The 23,903-nt window shown below is 44.6% G+C and overlaps 2 protein-coding genes across 7 annotated transcripts in view; one reads left to right on the plus strand and one right to left on the minus strand.

The window, feature by feature from the left end:
- Positions 1–21,397, plus strand: part of LOC144122013 (uncharacterized) — a 97,547-nt gene extending 76,150 nt beyond the window's left edge. For 4 of the 6 annotated variants that reach the window (XM_077655523.1, XM_077655518.1, XM_077655519.1 and 1 more), the window contains 3 exons: positions 17,095–17,191; positions 19,280–19,351; positions 21,143–21,397. In XM_077655523.1, coding sequence (XP_077511649.1) covers positions 17,095–17,191; positions 19,280–19,351; positions 21,143–21,382 — 409 coding nt within the window. In that variant the 3' untranslated portion in view covers positions 21,383–21,397. Of the gene's footprint in view, positions 1–17,094; positions 17,192–19,279; positions 19,525–21,142 lie in introns of those variants that run through there. The other 2 variants (XM_077655522.1, XM_077655525.1) reach the window with 2 other exon arrangements.
- Positions 2,350–17,083, minus strand: LOC144122012 (uncharacterized). The gene is made up of 3 exons (XM_077655517.1): positions 12,096–17,083; positions 6,920–6,964; positions 2,350–4,545 (listed from the first exon to the last, which is right to left on the minus strand). The coding sequence occupies exons 1-3, from the start codon at positions 12,542–12,544 to the stop codon at positions 3,912–3,914; spliced, it is 1,128 nt and encodes a 375-aa protein (XP_077511643.1). The 5' UTR covers positions 12,545–17,083; the 3' UTR covers positions 2,350–3,911.
- Positions 21,398–23,903: the final 2,506 nt, after the last annotated feature.

The following is a 23,903-nucleotide window of genomic DNA, read 5'->3' on the forward strand; positions in this document are numbered from 1 at the left end:
CAACTCCGCTGCCTGCGTCTCCAAAACAGCTCTAAAAGAATCTAAGGAATTTTTTTTGTCTTGCTCTTCCTTAGATATTCATAAATAACGCCATTTTGGAACGTTGATTAATAAAACGGATTAAATTAATCTACTAATATTCTAACACTTTCGGTGACCAATTAATTTCTTGTGAAATGTGCGTGGGTGCTTTTATTTACCTTTTTACGGTTGCTTTTACTAACAATTTTAATATTGCTTATCCTCGTTATCCACCCGGCGACTTTTTTAACATAGAACTTATTATTATAGTTCCGGTTGGCATCGAAAAACAAATTGAACTGCTAAAAATTTTATCTTGTGGAGTGAATAACATCAATACCAAGCTTTTAAAAATACGAAAGTATTATCCTTCCTAAAATATTCCTAAAATCTCTTGGAACTGGCTGGGTCCCAAATGTCTAGAATGTGGGCAAAGTAGTTGCCTTGCACAAGTATAGGGAAAAATATTCTCCTAAAAAACTACCGGCCCAATTCAGTTGTTAGCATCCTGTTTAAGATCATAGAACATGTCATCTATTCTCATCTTGACCATTCTTTTGTGTCCAATGCCATTTTTCACTCATTTGCAACGCGGCTTTTGTGAAGCATTTCCTTGCGAGACACAGCTTCTATGTTATACTCATGATCTGCATTTCATTCTTGACCGGGGTAATATCCCCCCCCCCCGACTGTATATTCAACATCACTAAATGCAAAAAAAATTAGTGTGTCGTGGTGGGGGGGGGGGGGGGGGGGAACGCCGGAACAGCCACTTATGGACTCAACAAAACGGCTCTGGAAACTGTCTTCATACAAATGTCTGGTTGTGCACGTAACTTCTATTCTCTCTTGGAAACCACATGATGAATTCGTCGCTAACAATGCAAACTGCAAGTTCAGTTATTTTTTTATTTGTGCCTTTATTCTAGTTTAGTGAAATTGCTTATTTATAAAACACTCGTTTGGCCTCATTTATAATATGCAGTATATATCTAGAACCATGGCTTTGAATCACTAGCATCTGTCCTTGAGTCGGTCCAGAACTGAGCGTAACGTTTTATTCCTTCCAATTATGACCGTAAATCTAGTGCTCTTGCTGTGAAAGGCCACACGTCTTTCACGCCTCAGATTAATTTTTCGCCTGTGAGGCCTCTTTCATAACATCTACAATAAAAATTCCTGTCATAAATAGCCGGCAACTAACTACCCCTGCACATGTTTAAGGTCGCATTGCTCATCGGCGCAAGAGTGTTCCAACACAGCATGTCGTTCAGAGTATATCCTTCCACTCCCCTCTGTAATGTCTTCGGCCCCTGAGGGTATTAAAGTAAATAAATAAATGCCGCGGGGGTACAGTGCGGGGGTCTCCCCAAAATATAAATTGTTGACGAGAGTGCCAGAGAGGTGACTAGCATGTAGGTTTTGGGGCTACGGAAAGGTAACAGCGTGTAGCGGCCGATACACGAGAGCTTCCTCTCTCAACAATGTGCGTTAAGGTAGACGACTAATATGGCTGACATGACTAGGCATCCTATATAGAGGCATCCTTGTCCTTGAGGGGCCTGCGTAAGCGCTCTGCGTAGGAGAAATTCTCGAATGATGAAAGCCTCATGCGAAGCTTTTATACTCGCGCAACGGGGTCTCCGAAACCGCTGCAACCGGAGGGTTTCGTAGACGCAAAATCCACCAGCTTTTCTTGTCTCTCATCGGATCGATTCTAGCGTATGCATACACAGCAGTCCTGGACAGAAGCATTTTTGAACGGGAAGCCATTTACGAAGGCAATATTTTTCGGATAATGTAAGATTTCACTATAACGATCCATATATCTGCAGATCATCCGAGGGCAGTCCTGAATTTTTTTCTATTAACGTTTTTGCTGTCGTCAAAAGTGTCCCCCATTGGTTTTAATCGGAGTCTTAATTGTTCGATGCGACCGATAGACACTCTTTAAAATAAAATTTTCTCTGATATCAGAAGAACGGACCACTCATTATCTTCAATATTATCGTAATCGTACCTTACAATTTTCCAGTTGTCAAAACTTTGCCATAAACTGCATGACATGAGCTTATTTACTTTATTCCTGATTTATTTTTCGGCTCTTACCGTAAATGTCTGTGCATTTTATCCGCAGAGTAAACTAAATGGTTAATGTGAAAATAACTTGCATGCAACAAATTTTGGCATTTTTGTATTTTCGATGGCAATGTCACACAGAAAATTGAACTGCATAGCAAGTTTGATTAAAAACTAATATATATGCTCACATTATGTTGGTCTTAAACCGGTTTGAATGGGTTCTGCACATTGACTGAATGTCGCGGCTCAGCAGAACTGAAATCGAAAGCCCTGAACCCTAAACGAACACTTAAATATAACTGCCTCGCTTTGTAGGTTTCCATCCACATATTGAGCTAGTTTCGCGCCTTTCTTTAAAAAAAACTGCCGAGGGTTTAGACTGCGAATAAGACAACATCGACAAGTACACTGTCTAATTTGCTTTGTACAGGCGGACTCTCGAGTCAGTAAGTTGTGCCGGGAACGCGATCGAATCAATGAGCGCGAGCTTTGGAATGATAAGAATGCACTGAGCCCCTCCAGACCTCTCAGCTGCTGCTGCCACTCGGGTTTAATTAATCCGTTAAACCCTTAAGCTTAGAATTACGGACATTTTTTATGGCAGTTAATGCTGAAGGTAAACTGCTGCCGGTGACTTCCAAGCGAACGTTATGTCAAGTATTGGGAGCTCGCTGGTGTTACTTCGGCCTATTTTGATCGCGAACTTTTCACAAAAGAGAGCATGGAATAACATTCAGTATTGTTTATTTCATAACTGCTTTTTTCAGAAGGGAAGAGCCGTACAGGTGAGAGCATCAGTAATTATCTCTCGTTCATTCTACAGATTCCGTATATTACATAGTATAGCGACAAATGGTGGTGGTGACATTAAACCTTAATTTTTTGGCCCTACAAACAAAGAAATAATTACGAGGGCGCAAAGACATGTTAAGCGTTTACGTTGCTGCTATAACAAAAATAAGAAACAAACACATGACTTCTATTGTGGCCTAAAATTTCACGAAAAGCCGTACGGAAATGTAAGACGCTTAAGTTTGGTAGTGATTGAAGCAACCCGCGATAAAAGGGTTAGGAGCGTATAAAGCACTTCGTTAAGCATAACTGATGAGAAGTATATACAGCATTAGCATAAAATAATATAGAAGCCAGCATCACTCATGCTTAACCATTCCAGTTTATACAGTTGCACTTTTAGAGGTTGCAATTTATAAGAAACGGTTTTAAGTTTTGCAGCGGCAACTTATTCTGTCATCTAGTCACGTGGACATAGCGAAATTCTAAGCGCGCTCGAAAGCCCAAACTACACACTAGGCTCGGACTGGCCTGTCTCTCCCGGTCGGAATGTACTCACATACGTGTTGCATAGTAGCCCAAAAGGTCCTGCCTCTTTATTCTGAGCATTTATTCTGACCTTACAGTATTAGCAGTCAATCAATTGGTTCGAATGCAACCACCGTCACCGTATATGATACTACATGTAATTTTAAGTTAATTGACCAAATAATTTGCCTACACAAGACCTGTCAAAACAAACTCTGCATAAGACCGCAATGTACAGTAAACCTGATGAAAACTTTTCTATCCAAAGCTTCAAATCTTGGTAATGCAAATGAGCAAAAGGGGAAATAAAACAATGCAAACCTGTATCATCAGTTCTCCACAGTGGAGAAAAATATTTATATGGTCGCACCGTTATCATTAAAGTGCCTGAAAAACTAAGCAAAAAATTTAAAGTTCTTCTAAATAACTAGTTACTGTAAACTTGTGATGTGGGGGATAATAAATATTCCGAAAGGCCTCACATAATATCACGGCAGCGAAAAATTCTTCGACAAGCCGCCTTCTTCAGAGTCGTCCTCTATGGTCTTGTATCTCCGGAAGAGGTTTCTGGCAAGGCTCCGACTGCTGCCGGTTATGCTGCCGAGGACAGAGGACCCCGAAGGCAGCGCCCTTTGCGACATGGCGCGCAGCACGTTTCCGAGGCCTGACCGCGAGCCTTCGTACACGAGGGCGAGCAAGTCGCTGGGAGACTGGCGCTGATCGGGCTCTTCTCTCATCGCCTGCTGCCTTCGGGACCTCCTCTTCCCTTTGCGCCTCTCATCGGTTGTTACCTCTCCTCCACCCAAGTCCTTCCTCTCACTGCACTCCTCGTCGCTCCCAGTCATTCCGTCTCGGTCCCTCACTTCCTCCCTGTCGGCGTCTTTGCGTTCTTCGTGATGCACTTCTGCCCTCATTACGAGTCCCTTGTCAGGCTTTTTCTTGTCTTTCTTCTCGCCGGCTCCGTCATGGTCACCATGAAGAAGGGGATCACTTTTAGCCGCAGCATCTCGGGCATTTCCTGGTCTCTTTCCCCCCAGATCCTTCTCTCCTGGACTTCTGACCTCTTCTTTGCTGAGGAGACTTTTCTTTTTCTGGCCATAAACTTTGTCAACGAGTTTGTTCCTGCAAGATTTACGTAAAAGCACATCACACATTCTGTAAAATTTATAATACGTCTTTTTCCCGGCATGCTACCGTACCTCTGCATTTGTACCTGTCTCTATGCTCATGCAAGCGGTTGTTGAAGGAGCTTCTTCGACACTTTCGAGGTAGAAGTTGCGTTACAAAGAAGGACAGTGAAAAATACAACACAAGCGCAAACACTGCCGACTATCCTTTTTACCGACGTTGTTTGTTGCATTGCTTTTACCTCAAAGAACATGAAGAAAGGTGCCCAGGGCGCTTCCGTATCCGCCTTGACAGCTTCTGATCAGCTAAATGAGCAGCCTAAACTGCGCGGAATGCTTGTTCATTTATATTGAACGCACTCAGTTCATATATTATGGGCTACCACTTCAACAATGCTTCACCTTTTAAGTGCGTGTTGGAAACTGCCTTCTTTACTTCGGAAAAAGAAAATCTTTGCAACGCCTATCACCACTTGATGCTTTGACTATTCTGTCTTTCACTAATGTCAACATCAAGGATAAGTCAGCCATCCACTGCAGCTAAACTTTAAGAAAACCGCAATTTCATATCGCTGGTCAATTCTAAACAAGGAAATAACAGCCAATGGCATTTTTACAGTCAGTTGTAAAGCAGTAATGCTGTCTATCAAATATCTGACATCCCTGCGCACGGATTGCGTTTACAATGCAGCAATGCTGCGGTAAGGATTAAACTTTTTTTTCAAGGCCGCTACGCCAAACGCCGGAGCATGAGTCGGCGCTAATAACGACACCCAACAAAATAAGTACTCATTCAGGTAAGAAGGCTAACGCACAACAACAACCACTGCTGATGGTTCATAACCATAGACTACACCGGCTCGTTACTGCGGTAACTTGATGCGTCTGTTAGCAACACTCATGTCGCCACATGTATTCATTCCAATTAAACTAATGGAGAGGAGATACAAAGCTGTCTAAAAGAGATAAGGACGAGAACGTGAATGAAGCAGGTGCTCACTGTCTTGCTCTGAAGAACCACGTTGCGCATTCGAAAGAGAAAAACACAAGAAAATGCCAAGAAGATGGAAAGAGCGCAATTGGTCTCTTTGCTTCTTCTTGGCCTTTTCCTGTGTTTGTCTCTTTCGAATGCGCAACTTGGTTCTGCAAAGCAATGCACCAACTAGCCCAACCAGAATTTCTTCGAAAATGTCTTGCTGATATTATTTTTACGACGTTTCTCTTATAAATAAGAACAACGAACTCGCTTAACAACATCCGGTAGGGACGAGGATTTCCACTTTTCTTTATATATGCGCCGCGATATTTTTATTTCCATGATTTTGTGAAGGCTCTTTTAGTTTCACCTCACTAAAGCGCATTATTCGGCTAGTTGCTGTATAAAAAATATAAGGGGACACTTGGGTTCCGCAGAGGTGTGACACGATAGGTGTGACACGTTAATGAGGTAATGCCCATCTGTGCAGAATTGTCATACTCCACTTTTCATTCATAGATCCCTGGGAGTCCTCACTACACATATGGCGCAGTGGCGGAGCGGTTAGGCGATGCGCCACCGCCCTATGATGGTAGGTGCCGCCACCGGTTGAATTTGCACGACCCAGGTTGCTTTTCCTGAGCAACTCCTTGAGCGATCTTTTCATTTAACTGCCACCTGCCTCGGTGAGCAGTTTGCTCACAATCTGGTGTGCAGGTTTCGATGGAGGCACAAGGTTACGTGACTTAGATGGCCCACCTGCCTCCTATCCTAGGTTGCTTATCTAGAATTTTTCGTGGATTTCTTGCCCACGGTCAAAGACATCGACGACGACTTGGGATTTTCAGCGACGCGAGCTCCTTAACGCTATCGCGTTCAAACTGACACAAAAGCAGAACTGTTAACTGGACGAAGAAAACACAGAGACATCGTAGTGAGCGCATCAGCACTTCATCTATCGCCAGCAATTGAGCCGTTAAGGAGTACATGAGAAATTTAGCTACGCATATCACGTCATTACTTGAAGCTACAATTTATGTTACACTCTAGTTTTTATGCTCCGTTTATTCAGAAATTCTGTTTATATATCGCCTGTGTTTGAATAAAGCAGTTGCAGTAAGCACATTATGCTTGATCTCTTTGTATTTGGTCCTCGTCCGAAGGAAAGCGCTGCCTTCCCTTCACTCTTAACTTTTACGCTAGAACTCTGCTTGCCCGGTAAGGAAAATATTAAAGAATGAACCTCGCTTCAAGCAGACGACTAGGTGGCATAGGCTTCTTTTGATGTGTGCGTGAAGTTCACGAGATTGAGCCGGCTTTTGCTATGCACGAGAAGAGATTAATGCAGCAGAAACAGTGACACGGCTACGGTGTTGCGCGCCAAAATACTTACTCCGGTCGCTCAGGCTCCGGAGTTGGTGTATTCGTAAATATACAGCTGGAAGGAAAAGAGAAACAAAAATTATAAACGAAGAGCGTCCAACTGCGAGCAGTCGATTCATGCGACCGCATATTTCAATATAGGGGTGGCATACTTCGCCCACACGAAAACCAAGAGCGTACGTTAAGTGCGGATGAAGTGCATTCTCCTAATGACGTAAATGACGTGCTTGCAACAGAGCGAAAGACGGAAGAAGAAAGAAACAAACAGAACGAGCACTGCTTTTTTGTTGTCCTATATTTAGCTCTGTTTCAAGCATGAGCATATACCAATAAGCCCAGCGCATTGCACTGAAAGGACAGCTTTTCGAAGAAGTGCTACGGTTTGTGTTCAAATTATTAAGTTCTATCTCGGTTGAAATGTAAGTTCAAATTTTTGTTTTGTCTGAGGTATGTGAAGCCCTTGCCTTGTGATAATTTTAAATTACGCATGCCCCTAGCAAGTAGCGTAGCTTAACTTTATACTTTATTTCATGCATTACGTAATGACGTTCTCATCTGTCCTTCGGTACGTGGCCGGCTTCATGCTGATTTACCGTTCTATGTAACTAAAATTTGAAGAAACAATAATAATTAATAATAATAATTGGTTTTTTGGGGAAAGGAAATGGCGCAGTATCTGTCTCATATATCGTTGGACACCTGAACCGCGCCCTAAGGGAAGGATAAGGGAGGGAGCGAAAGAAGAAAGAAATGTGAATCATTCATATAACAACAAAGTAAATATTTCATTCGTAAATTATTTTTACGATGCCTACGACGAAGGTTGGTACTTTTTTCCCCAGTTTTTCGTGTCATGATGAGACTAGGGACAATGCAGCTCATTATGGACAGAGCGCCTACGTCAGCATTCTCAGCGCTGGCAGACCCCATGTGTGGGCAAGCAGAACATTCATTTCAACACGACAGCAAACGTGAAGTTTATAGCGAAACCTCTCATCATTTCGTCCCGGAAGGAAAAAGATTGGAGAGGTTAGGCTCCACCAGATTAATTCAAAGTTTTACAGCTTTGCATTGTGCAAAGTGTGCAAATCACAGTGAGATTTTTTTAGCCTTTGAGCGATAGCTCAAGATTGTAAAAATTTTTATATGGTTTCTACGCAGTACACTGTGCATACATCAACCGCTTTGATGCATAAGAACGGGGTCACGATGCGTTCGCTCAACGCCAGAAGTCTGCCAAACCATACAGGTTAGAGCCGCTGTGCTTATCATAGAATACGCCTGCACCGAGGGCCATTCTAACCTGCTGGCAACAAGCCGCCAACCTTTCACCAATCCCTGAAGGAAATCCTGCGCCTAAATTACGTGAAAATTTAATAACTGTGTCGCACACGGAACACTGTAAAGATTTGCTTCACGGCCAATAATGTCACACAAGGCTTCTTGCTACTTCCTTCCTTACATACTCCGCAGGCCGAATGCCACCCAGTGACCAGTGACGCACGGCATAACGCAAGTCACCGCGAGTTCACTGGGCAGTTCAGACAGAGCTATCTTAGGGTAGCCACAAGGAAATGCGCAGCGTTTTTGGCGAGCTCACCGGAACTAGAGAGCGGAAAGACCATGCTCGGGACACCTTCAACACCCAGGCATGCCTCTCAAGCACTCGGGTTTTGCCTGCGTTCTCTGCCAATGATCCTGACGACGCAGACACCAAGGACACCCCTATAAACAGCTATAGTCGGATTCAACTTAGGAATGCAGCGGCGAATGCCTAATAAAGGACCTCCTCCAGCGAATGGCTTTCCCCGGTTGGCATGAAAACGAGGTTAATCCCCGAGTGTAAAATCGCAGGGGACTGGAGAGCACCCTACGTTAAATGGGACTAACCGCAACATCATGAGTGTCTGCCATGCCCATCGGTTGGAGGGCCTCCTTTGTAGGATATCTGCCACTGCATACTTGATCTGTACCCTACTGTAGTCAGTTCAGTGCGTATGTGCGTGCGTCATAGCGACCGTGGAGAGAGCAGGACAAAGCGTGCTATTGTTCCTGCAGCGCCACTAACATACACATCGAGACTGGGATGAAGATACGACGGGATCAGGAGGACATGTTTGTTCAAGGTTTGTACGACAAGCTAGACACATTCCAGATCTTCTTTGCGGTGTAAATGGCCGTAATGAGCGAGCATTCAGCTGTTTGAATAAAATAGTTTGCGCGGCTATTTAGTGATGCATTGATTCTAGAAGAGTAATTGGGCACAATTCATTTTCATTCAAGAACACAGATAGACATAAGAGGACGGGCGCTTAATCCAAATAAGTTTATTGAAACACACACTCCTATCACCTTTTGTACACATTGTAAATTTAGGAGGCTAGACAGCATTTTGTGGCCTATTGTTTAATAATCTGATTTCTCTCACGCGCACGGAAACTAAAGTGGTGCTGATGCGCGTGTCCCCGCTTTCCTTGATAAGAAGTAAGGATAGAAGTACGACAGATAAACATGCGAACTATCTGAAGCAATTTTTATCTAGGAGAGAGGCGACACTTATATTAGAAGCCCTTCAGTCTCCCTGCGAGCAAGGGAACTCAGGTTACAAGCAATAGGTGAAAAAATTTTGTCTAGCCTCCTTAATCTACAATGTGTTTTTTATGTTGAGAAATTCGCATGCGCTCCCTGCCTTCCTTCTAAATATACGAGTGCGTGTTTCAATTATATTGTTTGTAGTCAGCGCCCGAACTGTCTGTCTGAGTGCACGCCTCAAACAAAGTAACGCTCAATTACTCTTCTAGTAACAGTTACCTCTGCCAAGCTGTACAGTGATATTGTTGAATTTTCTCATTTTGCATACACGCCTTGTCAACAGCGTTGTGAGAAGTTTGCTGTTCTCCACAAGGGCTGCCTGTTTTCCATCCATTAGCGCCGAGAACAAGCATTCTAGAACGGCACTGACCCGCAGGAAAACAAAGCCGTATCAGGACGTCTCTTCTACTCCAGGCGCTATGTTAATTCGCGCAACTGCAGATGCATTTATGATATACCTTCTAGTTACTTCAGAACTCTGCCCAACACTGTTTTCCTAACTCTCCAGGTAGTCAGTGTCTTCAGATTAAGATAGCTTAAAACTACGTTTTGTTGGTCTAGTTGGTAATTGTTCTTCCTAGGTTAAAGGGAAGCTGAAGCACTTTTCGAAAAAATTGAGTTCCATGCGGCCTTTTATAGTTTTAGTCCGCTGAAAAAGAATATCGCTTTAGAAAAGGGCGGAAATAAACGCAAAAAGTTGTTTTTTGGAAGAAAACGGGCACCAGCGTCTCAGGGCGCCGAGAGAACGCCGCGAATGGCCGGGATCGTCGTGACGTCATCTACGATGATCTCAAGCCAGCACCGACTGTGTTGCTGCGTAGTGCGTTGCTTCAGCTGGCTTGAGAGCTGCGTTTTGCAAATTATGGATTTGTCGTTCACCAAAGCGCGGGCCGAAAAGCAGCATGCAAAGCAGGACGGCCGGCAGACTACCCGTGAATGGCGTCACTTCCTTCAGTTCCGTCCCCCCATTCGACGCTTCCGGAAACGAAGAGGGCGTGTCGGCGGCGGGTTTTTAACAAGCGATATCGGCTCATTTTGCGAACAGAATCGGAAAAAAAATTACACACATGATTTTTAAAGTCCCTTCTTCCCACCCACAGCTTTTCATGCAATTTGAAAACCGTTTCAGCTTCCCTTTAATGGTGGGAAACACACACACACAAGCAAGGTAGATGGGACTGAGCGCCGCTCACAAGTGCTTTATTCGGAGGCATAACGGACAAATGCATAGCCGTCGTACACGCAGGGAACATCATCATGCCTCAGGTCTGACATGATAGCGAACTGAGCTCACAACAAGGCGGACAAGAGGCATATAAGGTCCTGCCCGTCGCGCTCTTGTGAGCTATATTTTACCGGTGCGCGTATTGTGTAAGTCAACAAGGAAAAATAGCAAAGCTAGGAGAGGGAAAATACGGGCTGGTTGGTACATGTTTTACGAATTGGAAAAACAGCGCAATCAAAGACTTTCTCTTGTGTCTCGTCTTTGATTGCGCTGTTTTTCCAATTCGTAAACCAAAGCTAGGGAATATATTCCAAATTAGAAAGAAAGGAAGGATGTTGGCGCACTAATCACTTAGTTGACTGAAACGCGAATGACTATTCATTACTGTAATATATCCGCTCACTGCAATCTACCGTAGAGAGGGCACATGAAGTGAGGATTCATGACAACTCAAAACAAAGTGAACAAGTAGAGGCAGAGTCGCTTTCGTCTTCTAGCCAAAGGTTCGACAATACAACTTGCCTTCATCTTGACCACGCGAAAAAACGTTGGGAGCGAAACGTTGTAATAAGGATAAGAAAAGTTCTTCGAAGCTGCGCTGTCACGCAAACTACAAGACATGTGCAACCGCATTTGGTAGGCATTTGGGCTTTAATGCACGTATGATCACACATAATAAGCTCCTAACAGGAGACAATGTAGTCATATCCTGTGATTTAGTTTCACTGAGGCACTTTGTTTACTGTTGTCATGTTTTTCTTTATCGCAGCAGAGAGCATTCCAAGTATACCGCTCTACTATTTTAACCATTCAGGCCGTACTTCCTGCTAGTTAGCAGTTTTCTTCACAATGGAAGCCTTAACGCCATCGCTTTAAAATCGGCAATGAGTGAGCGAAGCGCACGACTACAGCACCCAGGTGAGACATCTGTCTGACGTCAGCCCGACTTAGCAATGACAGAGGCATATTCGAAGCAAAGGTATTGCAATCAGGTAAACAAAGGTTTTCGCACTCCTGGAAATTAGATCTCTGCTGAACTCCTCTTTTTTTTATAAATGTTAAGTGGTCCTATACCGACCGCCAGCCCGAGTGCAGGGCGAAGAATGTTGTTTAATTTCCTTCTGCTTCCTATTAAAGTCGAAGAATCAAGCCTGCTACGATAACGTGGATGTGTCCATGGTAGAACACTGCCGAATACGCTACCAACTGGTAGTTCCCCGTGCATAATCTTGTAAGCGGAAACCCGAATAAATTCGAATAACACTCGAACCTAATATTGGTGACAGACTTATCATTCCTAAGGCTATGTTTGTTGTGTATTTTAGTCTTTTAACACCGCACTCATTTCGGACGCGTGCGCACAGCTCACCTGCAGCTGGAAGCACTCAGGATAGAAGGGGTGCGCTCCTTGCTCTTCTTTGGACAGGCCTTTACACCGTCGAACTCATCAGAGTCCACCGCAGCCAAGGCCTTTTTAGACGACCGAGCTGCTGGCCCTTTAGTTTTTTTCGCCTGTGGCATCAGTTCGAGTGACTGCTCCGACTCGACGGCCGCCAAAGCCTTTTTAGACGAGCGAGCACCGGTATCCTTGGCTTTCTTGGGCTTCGGCTTGGCTTGGCCCGACTCGTCGGATTCGGGCGCCGCGAACGCCTTCTTAGGCGAAACAGCTGCTGTACACTTGGGCTTTTTTGGCTTCTGCTTCCAATCCGATGATTGTTCCGAGTCGGCCGCCGCCGCGGCCTTCTTGGGCGACTTGGCTCCGGCGTCGCCTCCGGCAGCGGCCTCTTCGGGTCTGCATTTGAAGCGCAACGGTGGCATATCGGCAACTAAACAAACATAGTTTACAGTCAAAACTGAAGTTCCTTAGAGCGTGACGCTGTTTTTTTTTTGCGTTTACACGATTTACTTTTTATTCAGGAGAAAGAGTAAAGCACAACGGTTTAGGCTTTCCCGGAGCTGAGAAGGGGCGATAACCATATTTTATCCAAACTAAGCCCAATCTGGAAGCTGGAGTTTAAATCTTTACTAAGTATTTGAGCCTGATTGATGCTTTGCCCCGTGCCGCTCATGGTAACTCATTCAGGCATATAGGTTTCCGTATTTTCAAGACTCATTCCCAGGGACTCCGGAACTTTATTTTTCAGTGGGGGGCAACACTTCGAGCTTATTTTGTTATTTGTCTACTTAATTTTCATTTACATAAATCTACATAAGAGAGTCCATATACATGTCAGTAATGAAATCCATTCGTATTCCAGCAGTGTCGCTTATTTTGAGCCATGCACTGCGCTGTTAAATCTACTTTTCTAGATCTCGTGACCACGAAGACATTTCTTCGATCTTAGCCTTTGCTTCCCCTTTAGCGAACAGCAAAAATCACAAAAGTTAGGATATTCTGGTATCATAAAGTTTCGGTTCCAGCTACACTTGCTCTGCTAAAAGAATATATTCATGTCTAAGATCAGTTAATTTGCGTGACAGTCTTACGAAACAGTTCGCAAGAGAGGAAAGAAGCGCCGGACTAGATTGCGTGTTTTACATCTGTGTCTATTGAAATCTTCAAAGAAGGAAATTTCTTAACCCTAAAATTTGTTCCATGATATGCCAGATTTATAAAAATATTTTCAAAACTTGCACTACAGACAAAAAGAACTGCACGATTGTAGTTAAGGACCACATTTCATTCAAATTGAACGCTCTAACTCGCGAGGCTTTGAAACTCTTTACGTACCAGAAAATATTGTGAGCCAGTGGGTATTCGCGGTCGGGTGACTGGGACATCCTTTGGCATCTGCTCTTTATTCATTGTGAAAGATCGCGGGAAGACGGGACGCACAAAACAGAGACACGCAACACCAGGGCTGACACGCAAATGATTTTTTTTTTTTTTCACAGGAGCGCTCCTTACAAGTATTGTTGCCCAGAGACAACACAACAAACACTAAATGATGATGAATAAAAACAATGTCATATCACATTGCCGTGGCGCAAACTCGCATGAACGTTACATGCGTTTTACGGATAAATAAGATGACTTCCTTATCATTTGAGTTTTATTCAAGGATCACTAATGCGAACGTCTGTGTTATCATGATGATGGAAGGCTTCTACAATTTCACATGTTAGCCGATCTTTGTGTTTGTCGAGCATGACAGTATTTGAAAAACAAGGAGTGCTAACACGTTCTGTGGCCAGCTAACGCGTGAAACATTAGAAGCCTTCCATATTCACGATAATAAAATCCTTTCCATTAGTGATCCATCAATAACACTCACTGATAACGATATCACTTATTTATGCAGAAAAGACATCAAACTTTCATGCGCATTTGCACCACCACACTGCGTTGCGTGCTTGTTCTCACCGCCTTTTATGAGAAGCAGTATTTTTTTCGTTTTTTACGCTTGGTGTTTTGTTTTTATATGAAAAAGAAAGCTTGTAGTGACCATTACTCAGAGCAAAGACCACTTTTGAAGAACCACGTTGCGCATTCAAAAGAGACAGATCAGAAAAGAGACAAATGCATATCAGCATTAATAACCAAATTGAAAGGCTGCTTTCAGCCGGCTTCCCCTGCGACGTCATAAAAGTTGTGGCCGAGAATCTTCTTAGGAAGATAAAAAACGGTCGTGGCTTAGCGTGGTTAAGCCTGGTGATTGCGAAGCAGGGCCAGCCTTGGTGAGAGATTTCTCCTGTCTTTTCTTCGAACGCTCTTGTCTCTGCTGGGGTGTTTCTTCTGCACGCTGTTTTCTTCGCTTTTCGTTTTCCTTCTCTAGAAACGCACGTTCCTTCTCGAGCCGCTGTTCCGGGGTTTCTTGGACACGCCTCTGCCGTTTAGTCGCGTTCCAGCGTTCTGAACCAGTAGAAGGAGACTCACTGTCGGGCAAACTAATAATTTCTTCGTTTGCTTCTGCTGTTTCCACAGAGGAGGTTGCACGTTGTCGCCGAGCTGCATACTGGGCACGCCGCTTAGAAAGTCGTTCTTCTCGTTCTTCTTCCGTCTCCGTAGCTCGCTGATGCTTCCTCTTTGCATTCTGCCTAGCTGCCTGGTTCGTAGGCACCATCGTAACATCTGGCTGCATGACTGCCTTGGCGAGAGGAGCGGAGCTGTTTTATACAGCTGGTGTGACGTCACTCTAGGTCATGTGGTGTGACGTCACGCAGCGAGGTCACGCTAAAGGTCAATGGTGCCTACCACCGCCTCGCCACGGAACGGGCTGAAGTGCGACCTAAAGTAGTATTGCTTCGCAATAAAAGAAGAGATCAAGCTAGCGCGAATGAGCCGCTGCCCAAAAAGAAGATAGTGGCGTTGATATATCTACACAAAGTGGCGCACAATGTAAAAAAAAGTGGCCAAGAGGCATGGTGTCCCAGTCGTGTTCTCCGCCCCACAGAAACTCGCTGGCTTGTGCCCGAGATTCAGTAACCAAGAAGCTAGAGGCACTGGATGCGGCATAAAACATGCTGAAATGTTTGTCAAATGTCTCACGTGCGTGGTTTATGAAATCCCGCTCAAGTGTGGAGGCGCCTACGTTGGACAAACAGGCCGTTGCGTGAATGAACGCGCAGGGGAACATGCCCGATCAATTGGAAATAAAGAAGGAGCGAATCTGCCCGATCATTGCCTTGTCTGCAGTGGATGCGAGCCTCTGCTTAAGAAGATAAAAACTCTAGGAAAGGGTAAAAACAAAACAACGCGTGAGCTTTTGGAGGCCTACCGCATAAAAGAACACTGCGATAAATGCATAAGCGACACTTCTGTCAATTTGCACAAGAGGGAGAAGAATTTTCTGCGCACATGTTGTTAATCAGGAGATGACTGGCTGTACCCCCCTCCCCCCTCTCTCATTCCCCTTGTTCTTCCTGCTCTGATTCTGCATATATAAGGCACCTTCACTCAAATATACTCAGTTGATAGTTTGCGCTCTTTCCGTCTTCTTGGTTTTTTCCCGTGTTTGTCTCTTTTGAATGCGCAACGTGGTTCTTCAAAGCAATGCACCAACTAGCCCAACAAGAAGTTCTTCTAAAAAGGCCAGTTGCGAGTCAGCACCTGTATTTCTTGTCTTTCTTGTGCCCCGTCTTCCCGGGCTATTTAGCAATGCATCATTGCCAACTCGCCCAAATCACAGCCTTAAATAAGCTTATTTTTAAGCTGGCAAAAGTGGCTCAAAGCACACGTGTTTTTTGCACTTTGGCTCCATCGGAATAAGACTAGCGCAGCTTTGATCGAATCTGCAAAATTGCGTTTCAGCCGCCGACGACCAGACCAACTCAGCCACGATGTAGGTATACATGTAAAAGCTGAAACGTTGCGAAATGCCGAATCCATGAATCCCAATTGCCCTAGAACGAAGGGAAGCGCTAGCAGAAGAGCACTCCTTGCTTTCAGCTGCTCCAGGAGCACGTCATTCCTGTTCATGACTGATTTTGAATGAATGTGGCAAGTCATGAGACCTACATGAAACCGGTAAAGGCAGTCACACAGCACGCAGAACATTACTTTAGTAGCTCGGCTACTCTTCATGTGGCCTCGTCGAAAGTCATGCACTTAAGCGCTGAAACGGAAGAATATCGTATACCATATGATTACATTTACCGTCGGGATAATAAAGAATGAGAAACAGACCTAAACAAAGATTTGTTCATGAGCGATCGTTATGTGAACCTGCTAGAATGAGGAATTAAGCTCCAAGATGATACTTAGTAATTCCTTTGTGGGTGTATTGGATTCATAGCGAAAGCCATTCCGGCTACGTCCCCCCGTTCTGAACCATAGTCGGTTTCCGTCTAACACGAAATATAGACGAGGAAGAAACGGGAGTAGCACTGTGCCATTCCACGCACCATACCATAGATCTGTGGCGCCATCTATGCCACCTCAGCGAACTGATGCTTCCGCCGTTCCCGCCTCAACACAGAGTGCACAAATCTCCCCTCTAACGGAGCGAACGGTGCAAGCATATAGCACTTCAAACACCTGCGGCAGTGCATAGGCGTAGCAACCAGGGGTCAGTTTCGAATGCGACAGCATTAATAGTGCGATGACGGTGAAAACTGTCCGGCGGCGCTGTCGACGTCTGCTTGAAGCTTCTACGTGCCAACCATGGCATGTGGTGTTTAGGGGGATTTCCCTCTCACCACCTGTCACGGTTGATAAGTGATAGCTGAAGAGAGAGAAATCTTCATCTCCACTTGCAGCGGAAAGGAGGGAGAAGCCAAGCTGAGAATGACCGGTAGAACAATGCATCCAGGTGCCGTACTGAGAAAACCCTCGACGGGGAAACGTCTGTCGGCCAAATGACCCGGAGGAAAATGCCCTGGAGGTTTTCAGTGCGTAACTCACTTCGGTGGATTGTCTTTGTCTTCAGGCTCAGCCGGCTGCTCTTCGTCCTTCGGCTTGGGCTGCCTGGAGTACAGTGTCGACATGAAGAGGGCCATGAACATGGCCGGGATGCCGACCATCAGGTAGGTCGCTATGCTGAACCAGAAGCCGCTCTGCAGTCAGAGGTGACAAGCTTTAATGGCAGCACCTGATGACTACTTCAAGAAACGCCAAAGCCGCGTTTCTAGGGAAAGCAACGTTATTGAAATGGACGGGCGCGTAGTTTTAGAAAGAATTAAGTCGCACCACCAGAATAAGAAAACACGTCAGGTTTTCAGTTACGTAGAACTGTGGCATACGTTTAACGAGGTAAAGCCTTGTGTTTAGTGGAACTAGGTCCTGTAAATTCTCAATCCGTCTTGAACGCTGGTATTAAAAAAAAATAACCCTGATGAATGTAGTTTCATGGCCTTTCGGTGAGGTGCTACGGGGAAGCAACTTCGTGATTAACATATTCATGGCTCGTCGACTGCCCTGTTCCGCGAATTAACAGAGGGAAGCAATATTGCAGTTGCTTGCGAATGCCGTAAAAAGCATCGGTAGCCAAATTACAATCTGTAAATATGCTTTGTCGTGAACGATTTGTGCACCGTCATCATTACTTAGCATGCATCGTAGCTGCATGAAATGCAGCCCGGTTGCCACTGCACATTTTCGGCATTAAGAATTAGGGCCATCGCGCGAAATGAAAGGCGAAAAGGTAAACTCTGTAGTAAAAACAAAAATTCCAGAGCATTAGCTGCTCATGCGGGTCAGTTAACAAATCTGAACAGCGGTATTTGTGCCCTCCAACAGAAAACCTAGTTCTCTATTATTCGACCGTCCTCACCCAAAATGATCTCCTTTCGTTGTTCTTTAATGCCTTGTTCGCGCTTCACTAGTGCTGACAGTTTAGAGGTGGTGACGAACCCCGGAGAGCCCCACTGGCATGTGTCCTGTGATGAGTCATGCTGCTTATGCCTGGAGAAGCTTAGCGCTGTGGCTCGACAAAATTCAACTACGTCGTTCCAATATCCATGCGCTTTCAGAAAGCAAGCAGACAAAGCAACCTTTTCAGTGCACGTAACTTGTCAATAAAGCCAACTGTGTCGAGCCACTGCGCCAAGGGTAATCGCGTTTTCGAAATTATAAAAACTGATATATCTATTACTAATGACCGTCTACAAATCTCTAATTGCAACTAGGCATCAAACTCTAAATGTTAAGAAGTTAACTATTAAAAATTATTTAACCATCTTACTACTCAAAACGATTCACCGGTTTTCTGGTGTCCGCCAGCACTTGTAATGCTATGCTGAAAAAGTCATACTTTTGCCTGAAAATAACTATTTTTGAGAATTGCTAGTCTTCCGTGAAAAACCTTGTATATATAGTCAGACACAAGTGAAGAACGAAGCGACAGATAGCCTTCAAAAGCGGCACGGCAGCATCGACCAATTTTCGTCACACCGTGGTTAATCCCTTTCTATCTGGAACCTTCTATGATATCACACTAGCAAGTCCAAGGGTACCAATCACGTTATAATGACAATCGATCGCCGCCATCTGCCGGAGGGCATCCTTTGAGGGGCATTCTCCGCGTTGTTCCCAAGTTGTTTTCAGGCAATAATTGCTATATTTTCTCCAAAAATACGTGATCGCGACTTCTGAATGCAATTCATCATTGTATATATGACCTTAATATATGAGGAGTGCCTAAAGGTAATTTGTTCCTTTAGATATTGGAGTTGCAGAAAAGATCGAAATATATCTCTTTTCCGCTTCGGTGACATGATGCTACATTCGTTGATTAATGCATGCCATGCATTGACCGCAGCAACCCTTTCATAAGCGCATAACATACTTGAATGTGTAAAAACAGGAAGCGCTGCGGTTAGCAGAAACGATACACATAAAGGAAGTAGGCTGCGTAAAACGTGCCTAGGAACTCTTAAGCCTATATGCTGTTTATCATTCCCCAAACAAGAGATCAATGGGTCGTTTGTTCGAAATTTCACCCTCATGCAAAAAAGTAAGCAGGCTATGCTCTTCAAATTCCGCTTTCGCACACATGAGGCTCACAGCTCAAAGTTATAAAATAAAAGCGCGTTCTAAGCTATACTGTAGGCACACAAGCCTAAAATTTCCTGCTGACTTCTTCAGTAATGAGTCTTGCTTTCCAACTCTTGCAGGTGCACTTACAAATGGATACACTACGCCCTTGCAGCCGACCTCCCAGGCTGACCTGTACATGGTGTAGACTGGTGCGCAGCTTCCAACAGCGTCCTTTATCTGCAGCGACAGCATAACTCAATGAAACATTCATACAGAATTTTTCTCCCTTTTGTGACTAACCACCATCTGAAGCGTTATATTGCACGAAAAAAAATGCAAAAAAATACAAATTGAGTTTGCCTTGTAACGAATAAGATTATCGTTATGACAAAAGCTAAGGCGCACGTAAGCTCTGAGAAACTGTCAGCAATGTCCAAGGTAACTTAGGCGACAAGGGCTAGCAGGTACGTTTTGCCTCAAAAGAGCAAAACACGGATGAAAAAAAAAGAGACCCCTAGCTGTGTGCACAGGCAGCTACGACTTCAAATAACCTGAATAAACAAAAACTCACCTGGACACATAAACAGTATAATTACAAAAACTTCCGCCTTTGCTTAAGGGCTCTATAAGTGGCTAACTTGTGCACTTGCATGCGCACTTGTCCACATGGCATAAATGATTGACCTATGTTCTCTCCTCCTCTCAATGGTGGAGCACCACTCACACAGGTGAAACACACATTTCAATCTAAAAGTTCACTGCACTGCCTTCGTGCCGACGGCCGTAGCAGCACTGCAGGTGCCATTGTGGTCATTTCAGCGAGAGTCTATATTGAGCGATGAGCTATGCGGGGACCAGAAAAAAGGGTATTTTTTTTTTACCCAGCCCCACACATAAAAAAGTAGCATCAGTGCTTATAATCTCTTCTAACTGATATATTGTTTCGGTATTTTGAAGAGGACGATTATGATTTCGATATATATATATATATATATATATATATATATATATATATATATATATATATATATATATATATATATATATATATATATATATATATATATATATATTTTACGATTAAAGGAGAGCGATTTATGCCAACATTATCATCAATATTACGATCTCTAGTCATAGCTTGCAGACAATATTTTAGCCCCGCATGAAAAGCCATTTGCTTGCAAAATACAGGGCTCGAACAAGAATAAAACAAAGAAAAACGTAGTTTGTCCCAGTACGCATGCAGTATAGAGCCACAGAAATCTGCAAGTCAACCTCCATGCAAACAAGACACCGTTTACTTTGAGAGTGCGGCTCCTCTTGCGGGCAGAAGTTGGGTGCAGCGCTGGGGACTTCCGTTACAACCTATCTATTACAAGCTTTCTGCTTACGCTAAGCAAGCTGCTTTGCGCAGATGCGCTCCATCTCTACGTGCGGCATGCGTGTTGCTAGTACCAAGTGGCTTGGGAGAGCTGCACTTGTTCCCTTATCTACGGTGGCAGCACGCACAATAGTGAAGCGTGCCGGAAAGAATCGAGGCATTTCTCCAACTCCAGAAGCCCCCATGCAGCACATCTAATTTCTGCTCCCCTAAAGCGGTCCGGCAGCCGTAGTGAAGAGGCTTGGTTGTGTAAAGAAGCTGACTTCCAAAATTCTGCAAACCGTTCAGATCGTAGAGCCAGAAACGTCGTTGCAAAATGCAACAACCATCTTGAATGCACTACTGAGCAATGAAAAGAAGTTTCATTGAGCGTTTATTTCTTTTTCGCGAACGTAGCAGTGTGTTCTGCACTTTTTTACGTGCCTGAATCATGCAATGAAAGCTAAGCTACAAAGAATCTTAGGTAATATAAGGACGAACATTACAATCTAGTGACTGCTCACAACTTCAATGAAAGTAAAGCAGTGGGATGCGGCTCGTGCAAAATCTTCATGCCTTAACAATGAAGAATACCCAAAAAGTTCTTTTTGAAAAAGTAGCACGAGAACAATCTTTGCAGGGGACACTTGAGCTCAGCCTATCGCGCCTCAAGACCCGACAGCGTCAATGGGTAAACGCCCTTATATGCGGCATTGGTAAGTCTGTCTTACATTCACAGACCCTTAGGAGTGGCCATGCCACTCTTGGCGCAGTGGCACAGCGGTTAGGCGATGCGCCAGTGCCTTTCGACGGCAGGTGCCAAAGGTGCGACATAGGTTGCTCCTCACAAGTAACCTCTCGCAACCAGTCATTCATTTAATGTCACTTCCCAGGGTTGGCAGTCTGCTCACCATACGATTGGCAATTTGTGATGCCGCAAGGTCACCTAGGTGGCTGCCTCCCTAGCTTGCTTCTCTGGGGATTTATCGCAGATATTTCGCTCACTGTGAACAACACAGACGACAACGCCGGCTTTTCTGCGACAAAGACTGCTTAACGCTGTCGCGTAAATAAAGCTCCCGTTTTCATTATTCCGTTTTCGAGACGGCCAGTGCTTGTTCCCTACCTGCGTGATTACAAACTCGGTGAAGCCCTTGACCACGCTAATCATGCTCTGCTTGCGGGACTCCAGTATCGCAGCTGCTTTATTAAACGCATCTTGGGACGTTCCCGCCTTTTCCACCAAGTCTATCGTTTCCATCGTGAAGACCTGCATATAATTTGTATAGCAATATGAAGAACAGCGCAGCCATTAGAAACGTAGCTACACGCTGTTTATTAGATTGGACGCGAAATAACGCAAGACGCAGGCACAATGACAGGTAAATCAGCGTCCAAGCTACTGCGTATCACGAAGGCGGATGTTAATATGTAATGGTACCACAAGACTAACACATAGAAGGAGGATTGACAGGGCGAAAGGGCAGTATTTTGTCTCGTCCTTTCTTGGTCTGCGTGTTCATCTTGCGGTAACACAACACAATAGGTCCCTACAAACTCGTCCAAATTTTCACCCTTTCGGAAGGTGGAGAATTTTACACAATCCGCGACATTCGAAAGTTATTGGACATTAGGCGCAGTATCAACTACTTTACTATTTTCCTGCGTTGCTGTAGGTGCCATTTATTGCGGCATCTTTTTCATTATTACGGTTTGTGTGTAGAAGGCGATATATCGTAAGTTGAATGCCAACATGCAATATGGTCAGCAGCTCGAGTTAAACGCAGAAACAAGCGTAGTTATGCAAATAATTTTTTGCTCCTCCACCGCTTTTGGGGAGTGGCTTTCACAAATCCTCCGCTTCAGCTGCGTACGTATTAGCCTTCTATGAGCGCTCTTCATTTTGAGAACAGTATGCATAACCAGCGATGTTAAAACCCTGGGACGTTACCTCTCCTGAAGCCTATTTGAGTCTCCTCGTTAATGGACTCCTGCGGAAGTTTCTATAAGTGAATACCTGCGTATTCCGAGCATTTTGTAGAGGCCAAAATGTCATCTGTCTTCGTTAATGGCTCCTGGTTTGGAGGATACAATGAGCGCATGCCACACACCATATATGATAAGGACTGCGAAGAGGTGCCATTGGCATAACACGACAGCAATACTGGCAACGCCTCGTTACTGCACACGGCGCTGAATAATGAAGTTGGTGAAGTTTGCAACAAATACAGGGCGCGAGCGAAAGCGGCACATCAGTTCTAAATTATAAGGGCTGGTACGGAATGTCGAGAAAACGTACAGGATGGGAGCATTCAACACCAAAGAAAGAAATCGTAACAAGTCACCATCGTAGTAATACTCTTGTAAATTGACGCGTGAATTTCAAGTCCTGTAGTTACGTAACGCTTTATATATTTTTTCTGTCTAGTGCAGCTGGTACTTCCAAGTTTTCGGTTGCGTTTTTAGAAGGTTAGCCTAGAAGTGCACGCGTGTACTTCCTTTTCCTGCACAATTCTATGCACAGTCTAAAAAGCGCACTTAAGCAGCAGCGACTAAGTTCCCAGGCGTTTGGTAAAGTAAGTAGTATCCCCTTATTTGGTTCTTCATAACGCCGTGCGTTTGTGGTATGTTGCCGTGTGTGGATCAGCGCCGAAAGCAGCTGGGCCCCCCTTCCAAGTTCCAAAGTGTGCCGCACTGCATGCGGGCGCCACCTGGCGATGCATTGGGGGGGGGGGGGGGGGTTAATTTTGATCCCGACAGTACATGGGCACACACTTTGCACAAAAGAACAACCTTTGTTGTTATCTTCATGCTCAGACTGGAAACGGGAAGCGGCCATTGTCCGGCCAGGGTAACATTATTTACAACGAAAGGAAAGTTTGCTATTCACTCAAACTGCGCAGTAATCATTGCTTCAATGCAGATAATGCGTTTTCTTTCACATAGAAGTTAGCTGTACAAGCGGGCAGGGTTCAAAACGCCACGTGGAAGTGCGTTCATCCTCAAGAGTGCGTATCCATCATAAATTTGCAGCCCACCGATAAGCGTAGAGTTTACAGGCAACCTTCGCACAGAAGCATAAGCCTACATAGTCTAGTTCGCAACCTCTGAACGTAGAGACGCGCGAAATATTATTTTATCCATACACGACATCTTCGTTTGGCCCAGGCCTCATAGCGCCCTTCGCAGTCTAAACAAAAATTACGTACATCCACTGGCTTCCCGTTGACCTCGCCGACTGCTTCAAGATCCGTCAGATCGCCTTGCAGCTTGGTCTGCACAGGGATTCATACACCAAGTATTGCGTTATGGATGCCGTTTCGGTGTGGCTTGGATAGCAACGTCTATCATGCGTGATATTGCTTTAGTGCGGGCTATGAACCGCTAATCACTGCGAGGCG

Source organism: Amblyomma americanum, chromosome 2 (assembly GCF_052857255.1).
Source record: "Amblyomma americanum isolate KBUSLIRL-KWMA chromosome 2, ASM5285725v1, whole genome shotgun sequence".
NCBI classification, from domain to species: domain Eukaryota; kingdom Metazoa; phylum Arthropoda; class Arachnida; order Ixodida; family Ixodidae; genus Amblyomma; species Amblyomma americanum.